This window comes from Hylobates moloch, unplaced genomic scaffold, assembly GCF_009828535.3.
Source record: "Hylobates moloch isolate HMO894 unplaced genomic scaffold, HMol_V3 SCAFFOLD_9, whole genome shotgun sequence".
In the NCBI taxonomy this organism is placed as follows: domain Eukaryota; kingdom Metazoa; phylum Chordata; class Mammalia; order Primates; family Hylobatidae; genus Hylobates; species Hylobates moloch.
Window position 1 is genome coordinate 51750647 of NW_026652284.1, and position 14711 is coordinate 51765357.

The window sequence follows — 14711 nt, forward strand, 5'->3', positions numbered from 1 at the left end:
CAAAATGCTGGGATTATGGGCATGAACCACTTCGCCTGGCCAGCATTTTACTCTCATGTATAATGAGGGTTAGATCTGTAGCAGCTTGTCTAGCTAATTGCTCTGATCCACTTCTCTTGTTGCTCTAAGATGACCACATGGTCACACCTCCACCAGGCCACTAGGTTACACTTCCAAGCTTCCAGGAAGACAGGAGCTCTGCCTCCTTGGGTTTGGATTTACTTGTCATAAGGGAGGAGCCCAGGCCTGGAGACATCTTGGATTTTACAAAGCCAGGGAGCACGGGGCTACCTGGCCCCTGGAGAGGCTTTATGTTCCAGAAGGTTAGACCTAGGATCCTTTTCATCCCATCTCCATAGAGATCTTTCTCCCTCCTTTTGGCAGCGGTGGGAGAGGCAGCTTCCTCTTTGTCCTGTATATAAACAGATTAAATCTGTTTTTCTGTGTTCCTCCCCTGTGGTACAGGCTTTGAATTTGTGTATATAGGACATTGATTGGGCTTTCATTTTGTCACCACAAGGGGAGACAGTTAGGCTGTGGGGAACCACAGGGTTGTTATTTGCTTTGTATAATAGTTGAATAGCGACCAGATTGTCTGTAATCCAGGATATCTTGTGTGCACGTTCAAGATCAAATGAATAAAGATGAGTATTACAAACCCAACAATATCTATCCTAAATTGCCCTCCCAATCAGAGGAACAATGAGCTTTTGTTGCATATTTTCTTTGCTGGACTCTTCATCATGGAATTAAACTGGAAAAGGAAACTAATGGGGCTGGGGATGGTGGCTCATACCTGTAATCCCTGCACGTTGGGAGGCTGAGGCAGGAGGATCACCTGAGGCCAGGAGTTCAAGGCCAACCTAGGCAACATAGTGGAACCCTGTCTCTACAAAAAAAAATTTTAAGTTAACTGGGTGTGGTGGTACATGCCTGTAGCCCTAGCTATTCTGGAGGCTGAGGTGGGAGAGGACCACTTGAGCCTGAACTAAAAAAGGAAACTAATACAACCATGGTAGTAGTATTACTTAATTTTATACTGCAAATGGCATTTAAATGGAACCCTTTACAGCGTAACATTTCTTTAACATGAAGGGAATTAACTTTAATTCTTTCTTCAGGTGACAAGGCAACTGTATGAGCCACTAGTTATGCAGCTGATTCACTGGTTCACTAACAATAAGAAATTTGAAAGTCAGGATACTGTCGCCTTACTAGAAGCTATATTGGTAAGTAATAGTTGATTCTTTTCCTCTTATTCCCATCGATTAGTTGTATTTGATGTTTGTTTATTTATTTATGTTTTTGAGACAGTCTTGCTCCGTCGCCCAGGCTGGAATGCAATGGCACGATCTTGGCTCACTGCAACCTGCGCCTCCCAGGATCAAGCAATTCGCCTGTCTCAGCCTCCTGAATAGCTGGGACTACAGGTGCACACCACCATGCCTGTCTAATTTTTTGTATTTCAAGCAGAGATGGGGTTTCACTTTGTTGGCCAGGCTGGTCTTAGTTCTGACCTCAAGTGATCCACCCACCTTGGTGGTGAGCCGGGCACAGTGGCTCACGCCTGTAATCCAACACTTTGGGGGGTCGAGGCATACAGATTGCATGAGCCCAGGAGTTGGAAACCAACCAGGCCAACATGGAGAAACTCTGTCTCTACTAAAAATAGAAAAATTAGCTAGGCGTGGTGTTACACACTTGTAGTCCCAGCTCCCCAGGAGGCTTAGGCATGAGAATTGCTTCAACCTGGGAGACAAAGGTTGCAGTGAGCTGAGATTGGGCTACTGCACTCCAGTCTGGGTGACAGAGTGAGACTCTGTCTCAAAAACAAAGAATAAGAATTTCTGAGCATATCCAATTTTCTCCTATACTCAGATTCAATAACTAAAGGGCCCTGGAAACAGCAGTTCACCTTTTACACAGAACTCTCCTGACACAGAGAAGCAGCATCTTAGAATTTGGTTGCCAGCTCACTGAGGGCAGAGGCAGTGAGGCCAGCTAAATTGTAGTGTCTTTTGATGTTTATTTTACTATAATTTTTGAACCTGTGCAAATAAGTTTATGTCGCCTGCACAGTCCTGGTTATGCTGCTGGCAGTGTACTCTGAGTGTGACCTTTCTTAGTCATGTTATGGGCAGGGGAGAGTGACTGAACATTCGTTAGGGTGGTGACATAATTAAACCTGTAGTTTAATTCCCTGCAGTGTCTACCAGTGAATCCTACCTATAATAAATACAGTTAGTTGAAGTTAATTTATGGCTTATTTGCATTCAGATGTTTTCATTATAATGTTTCCGTTAAAAAGTTTTTATTTTAGTTGTTTTCTGTTTCTTTTCTCCCTTTTGATCCTTGAAGGTAGATTAAGTAAGAGCTTCAGAAAGAAATCTGATAAGTAAAACGAGATAGTTGAGGAAAGAAAAGGTAAAGAAGCAGCGTGAACTCGGTAGCACAGCACTCAAGTGAAGGAGGGCCGTGGGTTTCCTGGTGATAGCTGCTGTTCCCTGCATCACTGCATGGTGCTAGTGACCTCTGCTCTGAAAAGCAGGAAGCGCCCTCTCCTCCCATAACCGTGGCTTGTGTTACGTTTTTGGATTCTAATTACCTCTGCAAGAAAGGATTTTATATGTAGCAAATAACTGGAAGTGTTAGGCAGAACTCTCTTAATTCATTGTTGAGTGTACATTTTCAAGTTAAACTTTTCCTTTGTAGATCTGAGAGAGCGTCATGACTAGAATGAAACAAAGCATAAAGTAGAATACATCTGTATGTGGTCGTTGGTCAAATGTCCATAGATGTTTTCGGCAGGGCCTTTATGGGGGCTGCTCTTCATGCTTCCATAGGATTTTCCTTTATGGAGCAGTACAGTTTCTTTGGAACTTCCAAGGGTCTTACTCTCTTTGACTTCAATATGCAAAGTGTCTCAAAAGCTGTTATGGGGTAAAATAAACAATCAGAATTCCTCTGAAATTCTTAGGATATAGCCATTTTCTTTTTTTTTCAGGGAAGGGAAAGATTGTTTTGTTATAATTAAAGTTTTCTCTCCCCTCTTCATGGCTTTTCAGTTTATTAATTTGTTTAAAAGAAAATGTTTTCATTATATCTGAAGGAAATAGTTATTCAAGCCTAGATTCTGGATACACTATGGAGATTGGTTTTACTAGTGTTTATTTTTTTCTTGACTAGTGCTATAAATTAATTTTTAACATACTTTAGTTATGCTCAGAGATAGACCAACTATACCCTTGTATTCAGTTGTCAGTGGTTATAAAAATTAGTACAATCAAGGTTTCTTTGTTTTGTTTCAGGATGGAATTGTGGACCCTGTTGACAGTACTTTAAGAGATTTTTGTGGTCGGTGTATTCGAGAATTCCTTAAATGGTCCATTAAGCAAATAACACCACAGCAGCAGGAGAAGAGTCCAGTAAACACCAAATCGCTTTTCAAGCGACTTTATAGTCTCGCTCTTCACCCCAATGCTTTCAAGAGGCTGGGAGCATCACTTGCGTTTAATAATATCTACAGGGAATTCAGGTTTGTAAGCTACACAACAGGGAAGAGAAACTTGTGGTTTTGAAAAGTGACTTGGAGTTTCACTCTGTGTATCCATGTGTCATATATCCTGCATTTAGTAAGTAATTATGTGCTGGATGCTGTGCTGTCCTCTGGAGATTACAAGGTGAATTAAAATTCAGTTTGCACTCCAGAAGCCTGGAAACTGCTGAGAAATGCATGTAAACACTGTCTCAGCCATTTTGGAAATGCAACAAAAGACGCATATACAGGGGCTTTGGGTGCACAGAGGAGGAGTAGCTAATCCAGGGTGAGCAGGTTAGCTGTGGCCTCTTGCTAGGGTTTATACTGGAGATGAGACTTGAAGGATAAATGGAAGTCAGCCAAGGCATTTTAGATCAAAGTTAGTGGGTGGTGGGGGATAGAGATAAGAAAGAGGAAGGTGTCTGAAGTCCTTTGAGGTTTGGAGGCAGGTGTCGTGAGGCTAGTGAGGAGGGCTCTGCTTGCTGTAGTAAGGAGCGTAGGTCACCTCTAGTGACAGAGGATCTGTGGAGTAGTGGGTGCAGGGAGAGATGCATTTAGATTTCCTCCTAAAATCCACTTGCTGGTAGCTGTGTAGAGAGTGGGTCTGGGTAGACTGAAGACTGGGACACCAGTGAAGAGGCCATTTCAGAGGTCCAAGAAAAAAGACAAGTGGTCACTGACCTAAGGTAGTGGTGTTCATTCATTCATCCAGCATTCCTTATTAGGAATATTGTGTACCACATTTACCTGTGTAACCTCACATCCTGCACATGTACCCTTGAACTTAAAAGTTGAAGAAAAAAAAAATGATGTGCCAGGCCTGTGTCCATGTTAGAAGTATAACAATATAGCCCTTCATGAGGGTTACATTGCAGAAGGACACATGGATAATAATTAGCCCCATAGGCAAATGAGCAGTTTTGCAGATGCAAGGGACAGAGGCACTTGTGTGGAAACAGAGCGTGTGCTGCCTCTTTGGTTCATGTAGCTTTCCTCTAGTCTGCTCTTGAGGAGGTATCTTTGAGAAGTATTTTAGGTTGTTTCACGGTTTTTCTGTTTTTGGAGACGGAGTCTTGCTCTGTCACCCAGGCTGGAGTGCAATGGTGTGATCTCGGCTCACTGCAACCTCTGCTTCCCAGGTTCAAGTGATTTGCCTGCCTCAGTCTTCCGAGTAGCTGGGATTACAGGCGCCTGCCACTACGCCTGGCTAATTTTTGTGTTTTTAGTAGAGATGGGGTTTCACCATGTTAGCCAGGCTGGTCTTGAACTCTTGACCTCAGGTGATCCCTGCCTCAGCCTCCCAAAGTTCTAGGATTACAGGTGTGAGCCACCGCACCTGTTTCATGTTTTAAAACACTGAGCCCCCCCTCCCCCTTTCTTTTCTGAGACAGGGTCTTGCTCTGTTGCTCAGGCTGGAGTGCAGTGGGGGGATCATGACTCAACCTCAACCTCCTGAGCTCAAGTGGTCCTCCTGCCTCAGCCTCACAGGTAGCTGGGACCACAGGTGTGCGCCACTGCACCCAACTAATTTTTTTTTATTTTTATTTTTTGTAGAGACAGGGTGTCACTTTTTTGCCCAGACTGGTCTCGAACTCAAGGGCTCAAGTGATTTTTTTATAGGCATGCGCCGCCACACCCAGCTGAGCCTTTAAAAAAACGACAACAACAACAACAACAACAACAAAAAAACTTTTTTTTTTTTTTTTTTTGAGCTGGAGTGTTGCTCTGTCGCCCAGGCTGGAGTGCAGTGGCAGGATCTCGGCTCACTGCAAGCTCTGCCTCCCGGGTTCATGCCATTCTCCTACCTCAGCCTCCCGAGTAGCTTGGGCTACAGGCGTGCGCCACCACGCCCGGCTAATTTTTTGTATTTTTAGTAGAGATGGGGTTTCACCGTAGTCTCCATCTCCTGACTTCGTGATCCGCCCACCTCAGCCTCCCAAAGTGCTGGGATTACAGGCGTGAGCCACCGCACCCAGCCACAAAAAACAAATTTAATTAATGTGTGCCTTCTTTAATTCCATTCCTTCTTTTCTTTGTCCTCTCTGCTTTATTGTTTTCTTAGATGAGGTTTCCCATTCTTTATTTTACAGGGAAGAAGAGTCTCTGGTGGAACAGTTTGTGTTTGAAGCCTTGGTGATATACATGGAGAGTCTGGCCTTAGCACATGCAGATGAGAAGTCCTTAGGTACATTTCGCTTCAGTGTTCTGTCTGCCTTACAGGTCTGAAGAGTTTCCCCAATGAGGAGTTAAGGCTTGTGTGATTCTCTTATAAGGTTTTTTTTTTTTTTTTCCAAGAGTTGTATAAATTAATAAATGTGAAGAGAAGAGAAGCCCCTTCAGTGCCTTAAATCCAGCTTGTTAATAATTTTTTCATGCCCTCATTCTTTTTGACTCACCATATACTCCTGGTGGCCATTGAGCTTGACCCTGGTTGGTTGCAGATCCTGCCCAGGGCAGGGGAGACAACAAAGCCAGTCAGACACTGTGATGCTATGATGACAGAACATGAAAATGTGCAGATATGATGCTGAAGAAGCTGGATGTGATAACCACTGAGATGTTGTCAGTGCCTCTGCACTCACTGGTGATCATTTAGAAAGTAGAAAGTGGGTCTCATTACAGGACTGTGATAAAGCTGTTTCATCCATGATGAAGGAATATTATAAAGATATTAAGTCAGAAGTAGGCTAAAATAGCTAAGAGAGTAATAAATGATTACAATTAAATTCTATGCAAGAAGCTATTAGGAACTACATAGAGTTGTTGAGCTAGAAGACTTCTTAACTCCCCATTGGTCCCAGCACATGATGTAGTTGGGGCACAGAGGCCCAGGCATGTCATTGACTGAGGGCCACACAGCTGTGGCAGGAATTTGTCACTGATACGGGTCTTGACTTATTTTATTTTATTTTATTTATTTTTTGTGATGGGGTCTTGCTCTTGTCCCCCAGGCTGGAGTGCAATGGTGCGATCTCGGCTCACTGCAACCTCCGCCTCCTGGGTTCAAGCGATTCTCCTGCCTCAGCCCCCCAAGTAGCTGAGACTACAGGGGCCTGCCACCACGCCCGGCTAATTTTTGTATTTTTAGTAGAGATGTTTCTCCATGTTAGCCTGGGTGGTCTATAACTCCTGACCTTACATGATCTACCCGCCTCAGCCTCCCAAAATGCTGGGATTACAGGCGTGAGCCACTGCGCCCGGCAACTTTATTTTTTAAAAAGACAAACTGAGCTCTGTTATTCTTCATGTTGATAGTCTATTGTGGGCAAAAATGTTTAAAATTTAGTCCTCATTGTCAAATAGCTTAAATTTGCTTTGTTTGTCTTGATTTCCCATATAGGTGAATTTTTTCAACAAGTGAAACTTTTTTTTGTGATCACTGACATATTTAAAAAACATAGAAAACTTTTTCTTGGTGACACAGGTCAAAATAAGATGTATAAGGTTCCTTTCCTCAATAATTCCAGACTTCTGTGGGTGACTTCACCGTCTTACCTGTTGTCCTTCTCCAGAGGCTGTGTTACCAAACGATACCATAGTTTATCCTGCATAGGAAGGGAGGTCAAGGGACTTAACACCCCTTTAAAACAGCCACAAATTGAAGTCCACAGGCTCTGGCCTGGTATGTGGATTTTGTAATACCTGCAAGGTCTCTTGCATCTCAGGTCCATTAGGAGAGGCTGTGCTTTGGGTGGCCGAGGTGTTGGTGGTACAGTTTCTAGTTAGGTATGGCATTGCTCTGTGTGTGTGCGTGTGTTTGTGCGTGCATGCACCATGCTATCCTGCAGTCTTAAATATGGGTTTTGTGTTCATTTTTGAATATGGAGTGTGAATCATTTATCTAATTTTATTATTCTTAGGGATGAAAACATATTAAATCTATAGTAAAATTACCTTTTCAGTTAAAAATTAGGCCAACACATTTATAATACAAATTTAATAATAATCAGCTATGTATGCCTTCTTTGGAAATATGTCTTTGTACTTGAGAACAGGTACCATTCAACAGTGTTGTGATGCCATTGATCACCTATGCCACATCATTGAAAAGAAGCATGTTTCTTTAAATAAAGCAAAGAAACGACGTTTGCCGCGGTAGGTGATCTTGCTTCCTTTTCCGTCTTTTCCCACAACATAAAACTAATTCGCAGCTAATGAAGGACAACTTGGGATGGATCTGTGGAAGTATAAGGAATTACCTCCTAAACAAGGAATGTGTGGAAGTATGAAGAGTTCATTTTCCAAAAATGTTTAAAAGCTTTGTGTTTGAAAATACTTGGTTTAAGGGATAAGGTATAAGGTATTTGATCTGGGTTGAGATAGTAGATAGAAATTGAAAATTAGTTTTGTAACACGTTTTATTTAATATGCACTAATTTTGAACATGTTTTGATGTGGATGATTTGACTAGAATATGCATGAGCCATTATTCCGTAAATTTTGAAGTGTATGAACTGAATGTTCAAATAGTAACATTTTGACAGACATGGAATCATAAAATTAGGAAATGAAACTACTTAGAGCCAACCAAGGCCGGGATATTGGCCAGTGGTTTCCAGTTTTTGCCCTTATCCCATCTTAGTGGTGTTGCCTTCTCCAATAGGGTGAGTGCCCTCCATAATCCCCTCCAGATCTCTGCAGGGTGTCTGGGGACATCTTTTATCCATGCTAGTGACCGCCACTCTGGAGAAGCACAGTCCCATGTGGACTGGATTATTAATATTTTCTCTGTTATTTTAAAAGTTGATTCTTCCAGATTCTACTATTAACCTACGATACCAGTTTAGTTCATTGGTTCTAACTTTAGCATGCATTAGAATTGCCTGGAGTTCTAGTTCAAACACAGATTGCGGCTGGCCCCACCCTCAATTTCTGTGTACACCTGGGGTAGTGCCAGATAATTTGGATTTATAACAAGTGCACAGGTAATGTTGGAACAGCCGTCCAGGGACCACACTTTGAGAAGCACTGCTTTACAAGGTATATTGCACAAGAAACATGAAAATACTTAGTGCTGTTCTTTTAAGGAGAACTTTTTAATTTTTCCCCACATGAAAAAATGAACATGAGCAGCATTTAGGACCCATTTCACCTGTGTTATTTTGATTGCACTCTAATTATAATACATTAAAAATAAGTCGAATGCCTTTTAGTGAGGTTTCTACATATATCTGTGTGATAAAGATTAGTTTATGATTTCTAGAGCCTTGGTAGCTGAATGTTGCATGTTGGAGAGGGACTAATGACAGTATGCTGTCTCTGTGCAGAGGATTTCCACCTTCCGCGTCATTGTGTTTATTGGATCTGGTCAAGTGGCTTTTAGCTCATTGTGGGAGGCCCCAGACAGAATGTCGACACAAATCCATTGAACTCTTTTATAAATTCGTTCCTTTATTGCCAGGTATGGTAATCTGTATATCTTTAATTTCACTATAGTTTGCTTTATTATCCCATTTAAAAGAAGTAAAGAAGAATTGAGTAATTGGGTGATCATTGCAGTTAACATGGTATTCAGTTAAGATTCAGAATATTAACAGTTGATGAGGTAATGCAGTTCTGTTTCACCATGTGATTAGTAAGCATCCTAAGCATGTGAATGTAAGCACGTGTTTGCCAGCATCCTGAGTCTGAATGATCTCAAATCAGTGTATTAAAGGAAAGCAGTGAACCTGTGCTTTTCAGTAATTACTAAACCATTAAACTGCTTATGGACTGAAATAATGACAAGTTTCTCAGGAATAAATGTATTGTTCAGTTTTGTCCATTAAGTCCAAACCTAGGTTTGATAGCTTGGGAGTGGGGAAGCTGTGCTCAGGACGGATCAGGCCCTGCCTTCCCCGATTGTGGGCTGTCACAGCCCTGTGCCATGCGTGGAGAGTGCCTCGGGTGAGATGGGTGTGCTGGTTCCTTGGCAAAAGTTGGGGTGGGGTTTGTTTTTTTTTTTTTGAGACGGAGTCTCGCTCTTTTGCCCAGGCTGGACTGCAGTGGCGCTATCTTGGCTCACCGCAAGCTCCGCCTCCCAGGTTCACGCCATTCTCTTGCCTCAGCCTCCTGAGTAGCTGGGACTACAGGTGCCTGCTACCGCGTCCAGCTAATTTTTTGTATTTTTAGTAGAGACGGGGTTTCACCATGTTAGCCAGGGTGGTCTTAATCTCCTGACCTCGTGATCCACCCGCCTCGGCCTCCCAAAGTGCTGGGATTACAAGCGTGAGCCACTGCGCCCGGCCTGGGATGTAGTTCTGTCTGGGCTTTTTCTTCATGGGACAAGAGGAAAAAAGTTACTTTATATATTTCCAGGCTTCTAAAACTAAGAAGGACTCTACATTGTGTTATACTATAGGATATATTATAATGTTATATACTATATATTATATACTATAGAGTATGTATAAATACATAGTATAACTGAATTCAATTATTTTGTATATGCTATATAAATTATAAATTTACTGTACTATATCATTTTACATATATAATAGAAATGTGTATCTGTGTTTTAATTTAGATAATTGTTTAAAAAACATTAGCATTTAAAAAACATTTTTTTTTTTTTCCCTGAGACAGTCTTGCTCTGTCGCCCAGGCTAGAGTGCAATGGCACCACCTTGGCTCACTGCAACCTCTGCGCCCAGGGTTCAAGCAATTCTCCTGCCTCATCCTCCAGAGTAGCTGGGATTACAGGCGCGTGCTATCACGCCCGGCTAATTTTTGTATTTTTAGTAGAGACAGGGTTTCACCATGTTGGCCAGTCTGGTCTCAAACTCCTGACCTTGTAATCCGCCAGCCTCTGCCTCCCAAAGTGCTGGGATTGCAGGCGTGAGCCACCACGCCTGGCCTAGCATTTTCAATTTGCTTAATGTGTTTAGCTAACAATTGTTTTTTATATGTTAAGTCATTCTCACAGCAACCTTGTGAAATTAGTCATTGAAGAGTGGACCAGTGGCTGGGGAAGGGCTGGAGGGCAGTGGGCAGCATTTTTCCTATACTTGGTAGAAACCGAGACCCTGATAGCATGTTGGTAGAGCTGCTTATGGTCAGACCACTGTCTCACATTGAGTCTGTGACTCTGGTGGCACATAGGATTTCTTGTGACCTCAGCTGTACTGATCTCAGGCATTTCTAGTGCTATTCTCTTCTCAGTTGCCTATGATATGGACTTCATGTATTCTGAACTAAATAGAGTTCCACCTCTCAGCATTGTGTTTTGTTGGACAAAGGCTGCTAGGTAGTAGGTGAGCCTTGCCCTTCTTCCAAGAGGTAATTTGTATAACATTAAGGAGCCTTCCTTGATTTATCTCTTCCTTGGCCTTCCAGGGTGTAGCCACCTTTCTCCTTTGGTATCTTTATCCCCCAGTGGGTATTTTTGATTTATTTTTTTCCTTTTCAGTTTTAGAGTCAAAGTCTCACTATGTTGTCCAGGCTGGACACAAACTCCTAGGCTCATGTGATCCTCTTGCCTCAGCCTCCTTAGTAGCTGGGACTGCAGGTGTGCAGCACCTGTTTGTTTTTAAGAGACAGGGTCTCACTCTTTTGCCCAGGCTAGGTAGGTTGCAGTGACACGATTATAGTTCACTGCAGCCATAAACTGAACTTAAGGGATCCTCCTGCCTCAGCCTCATGAGTAGCTGGGAACACAGGCATGTGCTACCCGGCCTGGCTAAGTTTTTTTTGTAGAGATAGGGTCTTGGTAGTTTTTTTTGTAGAGATAGGGTCTTGGTATTAATATGTTGCCCAGGCTAGTCTTGAGTCCTGACCCCAAGCAGTCCTCCTGCCTTGGCTTCCCAAAGTGCTGGGATTGCAGGTACGAGCCATTGCATCTAGCTTCCTTCAGTGGTTTTTAAGTGTCTGTGTCAGGTGTCTCTTTAGCTCACTGTGTAGCAGCAGTCCCGGCTACAGGAACACCCAGATCAGTAGGACTTGACGACAGGTGCAGGGTTGTCCCTCTGACATATGTCCAAGAGAGACAGCTCCTGGCGGCTTCTGAATACTGAGACTCAGTGTGGTCCAGGCCCAGAAACAGACAGCAGGTCCTCGGTGGAGACCTGGGCAGGCTTCCCAACCCCAAGCGTGCTTGTCTGTGTCTTCAGCTTCTCTGTCTTCTTGTGAAGTACCCTTGTCTGCTCTCTCGATCTGCCTTTCTGTGTCCTTTCTTTCCATCATTTTTCTTCTGTCACTCTTAATGTAGAATTTAAATATCTTACTATTTATTTTTTGCTCATTATTATAGATTTCTTTGTCTCTTCTTGGTGAAAGTAACAGAACATTACAGAATATTCGTCCTCTTAATATACAAAATGTTCTCTCTCTTTTTTTGATACCGACTCTCACTCTGTAGCTGACAATGTAGTGCAGTGGTGTGAGCTTGGCTCACTGCAGCCTCCCCCTCGTTTAAGCGATTCTCCTGCGTCAGCCTCCTGAGTAGCTGACCACAGGCACGCACCACCACGCCTGGCTGATTTTTGTATTTTTAGTAGAAATGGTGTTTCACCATGTTGGCCAGGCTGGTCACGAACTCTTGACCTCAAGTGATCCGCCCATCTCAGCCTCCCAAAGTGCTGGGATTACAGACCTGAGCCACCACCCCCGGCCGAATGTTCTGTTTTTAATACATCAGAGATACATATTTTGAATTCTTCATTAGAGTCAGAATGATTTGACATTTTCAGTGCTACTGATTTCAGAGCATACAAAATGCAGTTTTATGTATTTGTCTTTTTAATTTAGAAGAAGTTTAATATTTAAAAGAAAATTTCCTGGAAGAAACGGCTCATTTGATTGTCTTATTAACAAACACTGCACTTACTGTGTGGTAGACGTTATTCTAAGAGCATGTTCAAATATTAGCTACTTTAATTCTGCTAATCTTTGTAACAGCCCAAGAGGTAGATATTATTGTTCTCATTTGCAAATCCTGTTTTGTGACTTAAAGGAATAATAATTTTTAAATAAAAAGGCAGGGGAAAGAGTATTAGTATGCAGCTATTCCAAATGGTGTCCAACTATTTTTATAATGTTTAAGGAACCTGAAGAGAATGGCTGTGGTGGAAAATACCTTCTTGGAAGTAATTACAGTGAAACAAGTTGAATGCATAGTAAAATGAAAAAAGATTGTCCCATAACATTTTGAAATTTTAGGTACAAAGATTGGATTGAAGAAATGTAGGTATATGTGTGTATTTTAATTTTGTTTCTTTTTAAAGGCAACAGATCCCCTAATTTGTGGCTGAAAGATGTTCTCAAGGAAGAAGGTGTCTCTTTTCTCGTCAGCACCTTTGAGGGGGGCGGCTGTGGCCAGCCTTCGGGCATCCTGGCCCAGCCCACCCTCTTGCACCTTCGGGGGCCATTCAGCCTGCAGGCCACGCTGTGCTGGCTGGACCTGCTCCTGGCCGCGCTGGAGTGCTACAACACGTTCATCGGCGAGAGAACTGTGGGAGCGCTCCAGGTCCTAGGTGGGTCACCCTTGCCTCATGCTGGTGTGTGTCGTGCTGCCAGAGTCACCCTGGGCAGTGGCTCTGCCAGGTCAGAATCCCAGCGACATGATGGTAGGTGCTGTGCAGCCACCTTGCCCGTGCTTTCATGTCACCTCTCCGCAAGGGTTCCTTCCTTCACACTTCAAAGTTGACAAATACAGTTTTTCTCATAGCTTTATATAATTGAAAAAGTTATACTTTCTGGTGTGTTGTAAATGTTGACATTTTGAATACACAAAACTGTTAATATTACTTTAAAAAAATGTATTCCATGAACAATAAATACTATAGCCGTTTTATATACAGCGTCATTGGCTTTAAAATATAGCTGCTTTATCGGAAATTTTGCAGAGTCCCTGAATTCATATTCTCATTTCCTAACCTTCAAATGATTTTATCCTAAAGTATTAAGTTTTTTTGCTTAAGATTTTACTATATCCCTATCTACGTCTTTTTAATGAAAAGATGTACATATTTAAAGATTCCTTGGCTGGGCTCAGTGGCTCTCTCCTGTAATCCCAGCACTTTGGGAAGCCGAGGCAGGAGGATCACTTGAGCCCAGGAGGTTGAGACCAGCCTGGGCAACACGGCCAGACACTATCTCTACAAAAAATACAGAAGTTAGTCCGGCGTGGTGATGCACACCTGTGATCCCAGCTACTGGGGAGTCTGAGGTGGGAAGATCGCTTGAGCCTGGATGGTTGAGGCTACAGTGAGCCGTGATTGTGCCACTGTACTCTAGCCTGGGTGATAGAGTGAGAACCTGTCTCAAAAAAAATTTTCTTCTGTGTTATTATTACATTTGTTATTAGTCACATTACATTTTTTAATGCCAAAACAACAAATATAAAAATTTTGATAATTATTACATATAAAATGTAAAATTATGTGGTTGGAATTCTATTTTCGTATGTATAGATTTTAGTATTAAAAAAAACTTGTTCATAGCTGGATGCGGTGGCTCACACCTGTAATCCCAGCACTTTGGGAGGCCGAGGCGGGCACATCACCTGCGCCAACATGGCGAAATCCCATATCTACCAAAAATACAAAAATTAGTCAGGCACGGTGGCAGGTCCCTGTTAATCCCAGCTACTCGGGAGGCTAAGGCACAAGAATCGTTTGAACCCCAGAGGCGGAGGTTGCAGTGAGCCGAGATCGCACCAGAGCACTCCAGCCTGGGTGACACCGTCTCAGAAAATAAAACCAAAACCAAAAAAACTTGTTCACATAAATAAGGGCCATATTTGATTTATTCTAAAATGTACATTTTTCCATATTTAACAGATCCATGGTTGCAGTGTGTCTTACAATCCAATATTCTGTTGGATTCAAGGATATTTGGTTTTTGAGAATAATTCTTTTTTTTCTCTTTTGAAACGGAGTCTCCGTCACCCAGGCTGGAGTGCAGTGGCGCGATCTTGGCTCACTGCAAGCTCCGCCTCCCGGGATCGTGCCATTCTCCTGCCTCAGCCTCCCTAGTAGCTGGGACTACAGGCGCCTGCCACCACGCCCAGCTAATTTTTGTATTTTTAGTAGAGACAGGGTTTCACTGTGTTAGCCAAGGTGGTCTCGATCTCCTGACTTCGTGATCCGCCCGCCTTGGCCTCCCAAAGTGCTGGATTACAGGCGTGAGCCACCGCGCCCGGCTGAGAATAATTCTTAATATAAGTTATCTCAGTTCTTGGAATACATCAAAATACA

General features: G+C 42.7%; 1 protein-coding gene across 4 annotated transcripts in view; it reads left to right on the top strand.

Moving 5' to 3' along the window:
• PRKDC (protein kinase, DNA-activated, catalytic subunit) overlaps positions 1 to 14711 on the top strand; it is a 185032-nt gene that overhangs the window by 53767 nt on the left and 116554 nt on the right. For all 4 annotated transcript variants that reach the window (XM_032759820.2, XM_032759822.2, XM_032759821.2 and 1 more), the window contains exons 26-31: positions 1122 to 1229; positions 3309 to 3535; positions 5629 to 5723; positions 7534 to 7633; positions 8806 to 8939; positions 12738 to 12986. In XM_032759820.2, coding sequence (XP_032615711.1) covers positions 1122 to 1229; positions 3309 to 3535; positions 5629 to 5723; positions 7534 to 7633; positions 8806 to 8939; positions 12738 to 12986 — 913 coding nt within the window. The remainder of the gene's footprint in view (positions 1 to 1121; positions 1230 to 3308; positions 3536 to 5628; positions 5724 to 7533; positions 7634 to 8805; positions 8940 to 12737; positions 12987 to 14711) is intronic.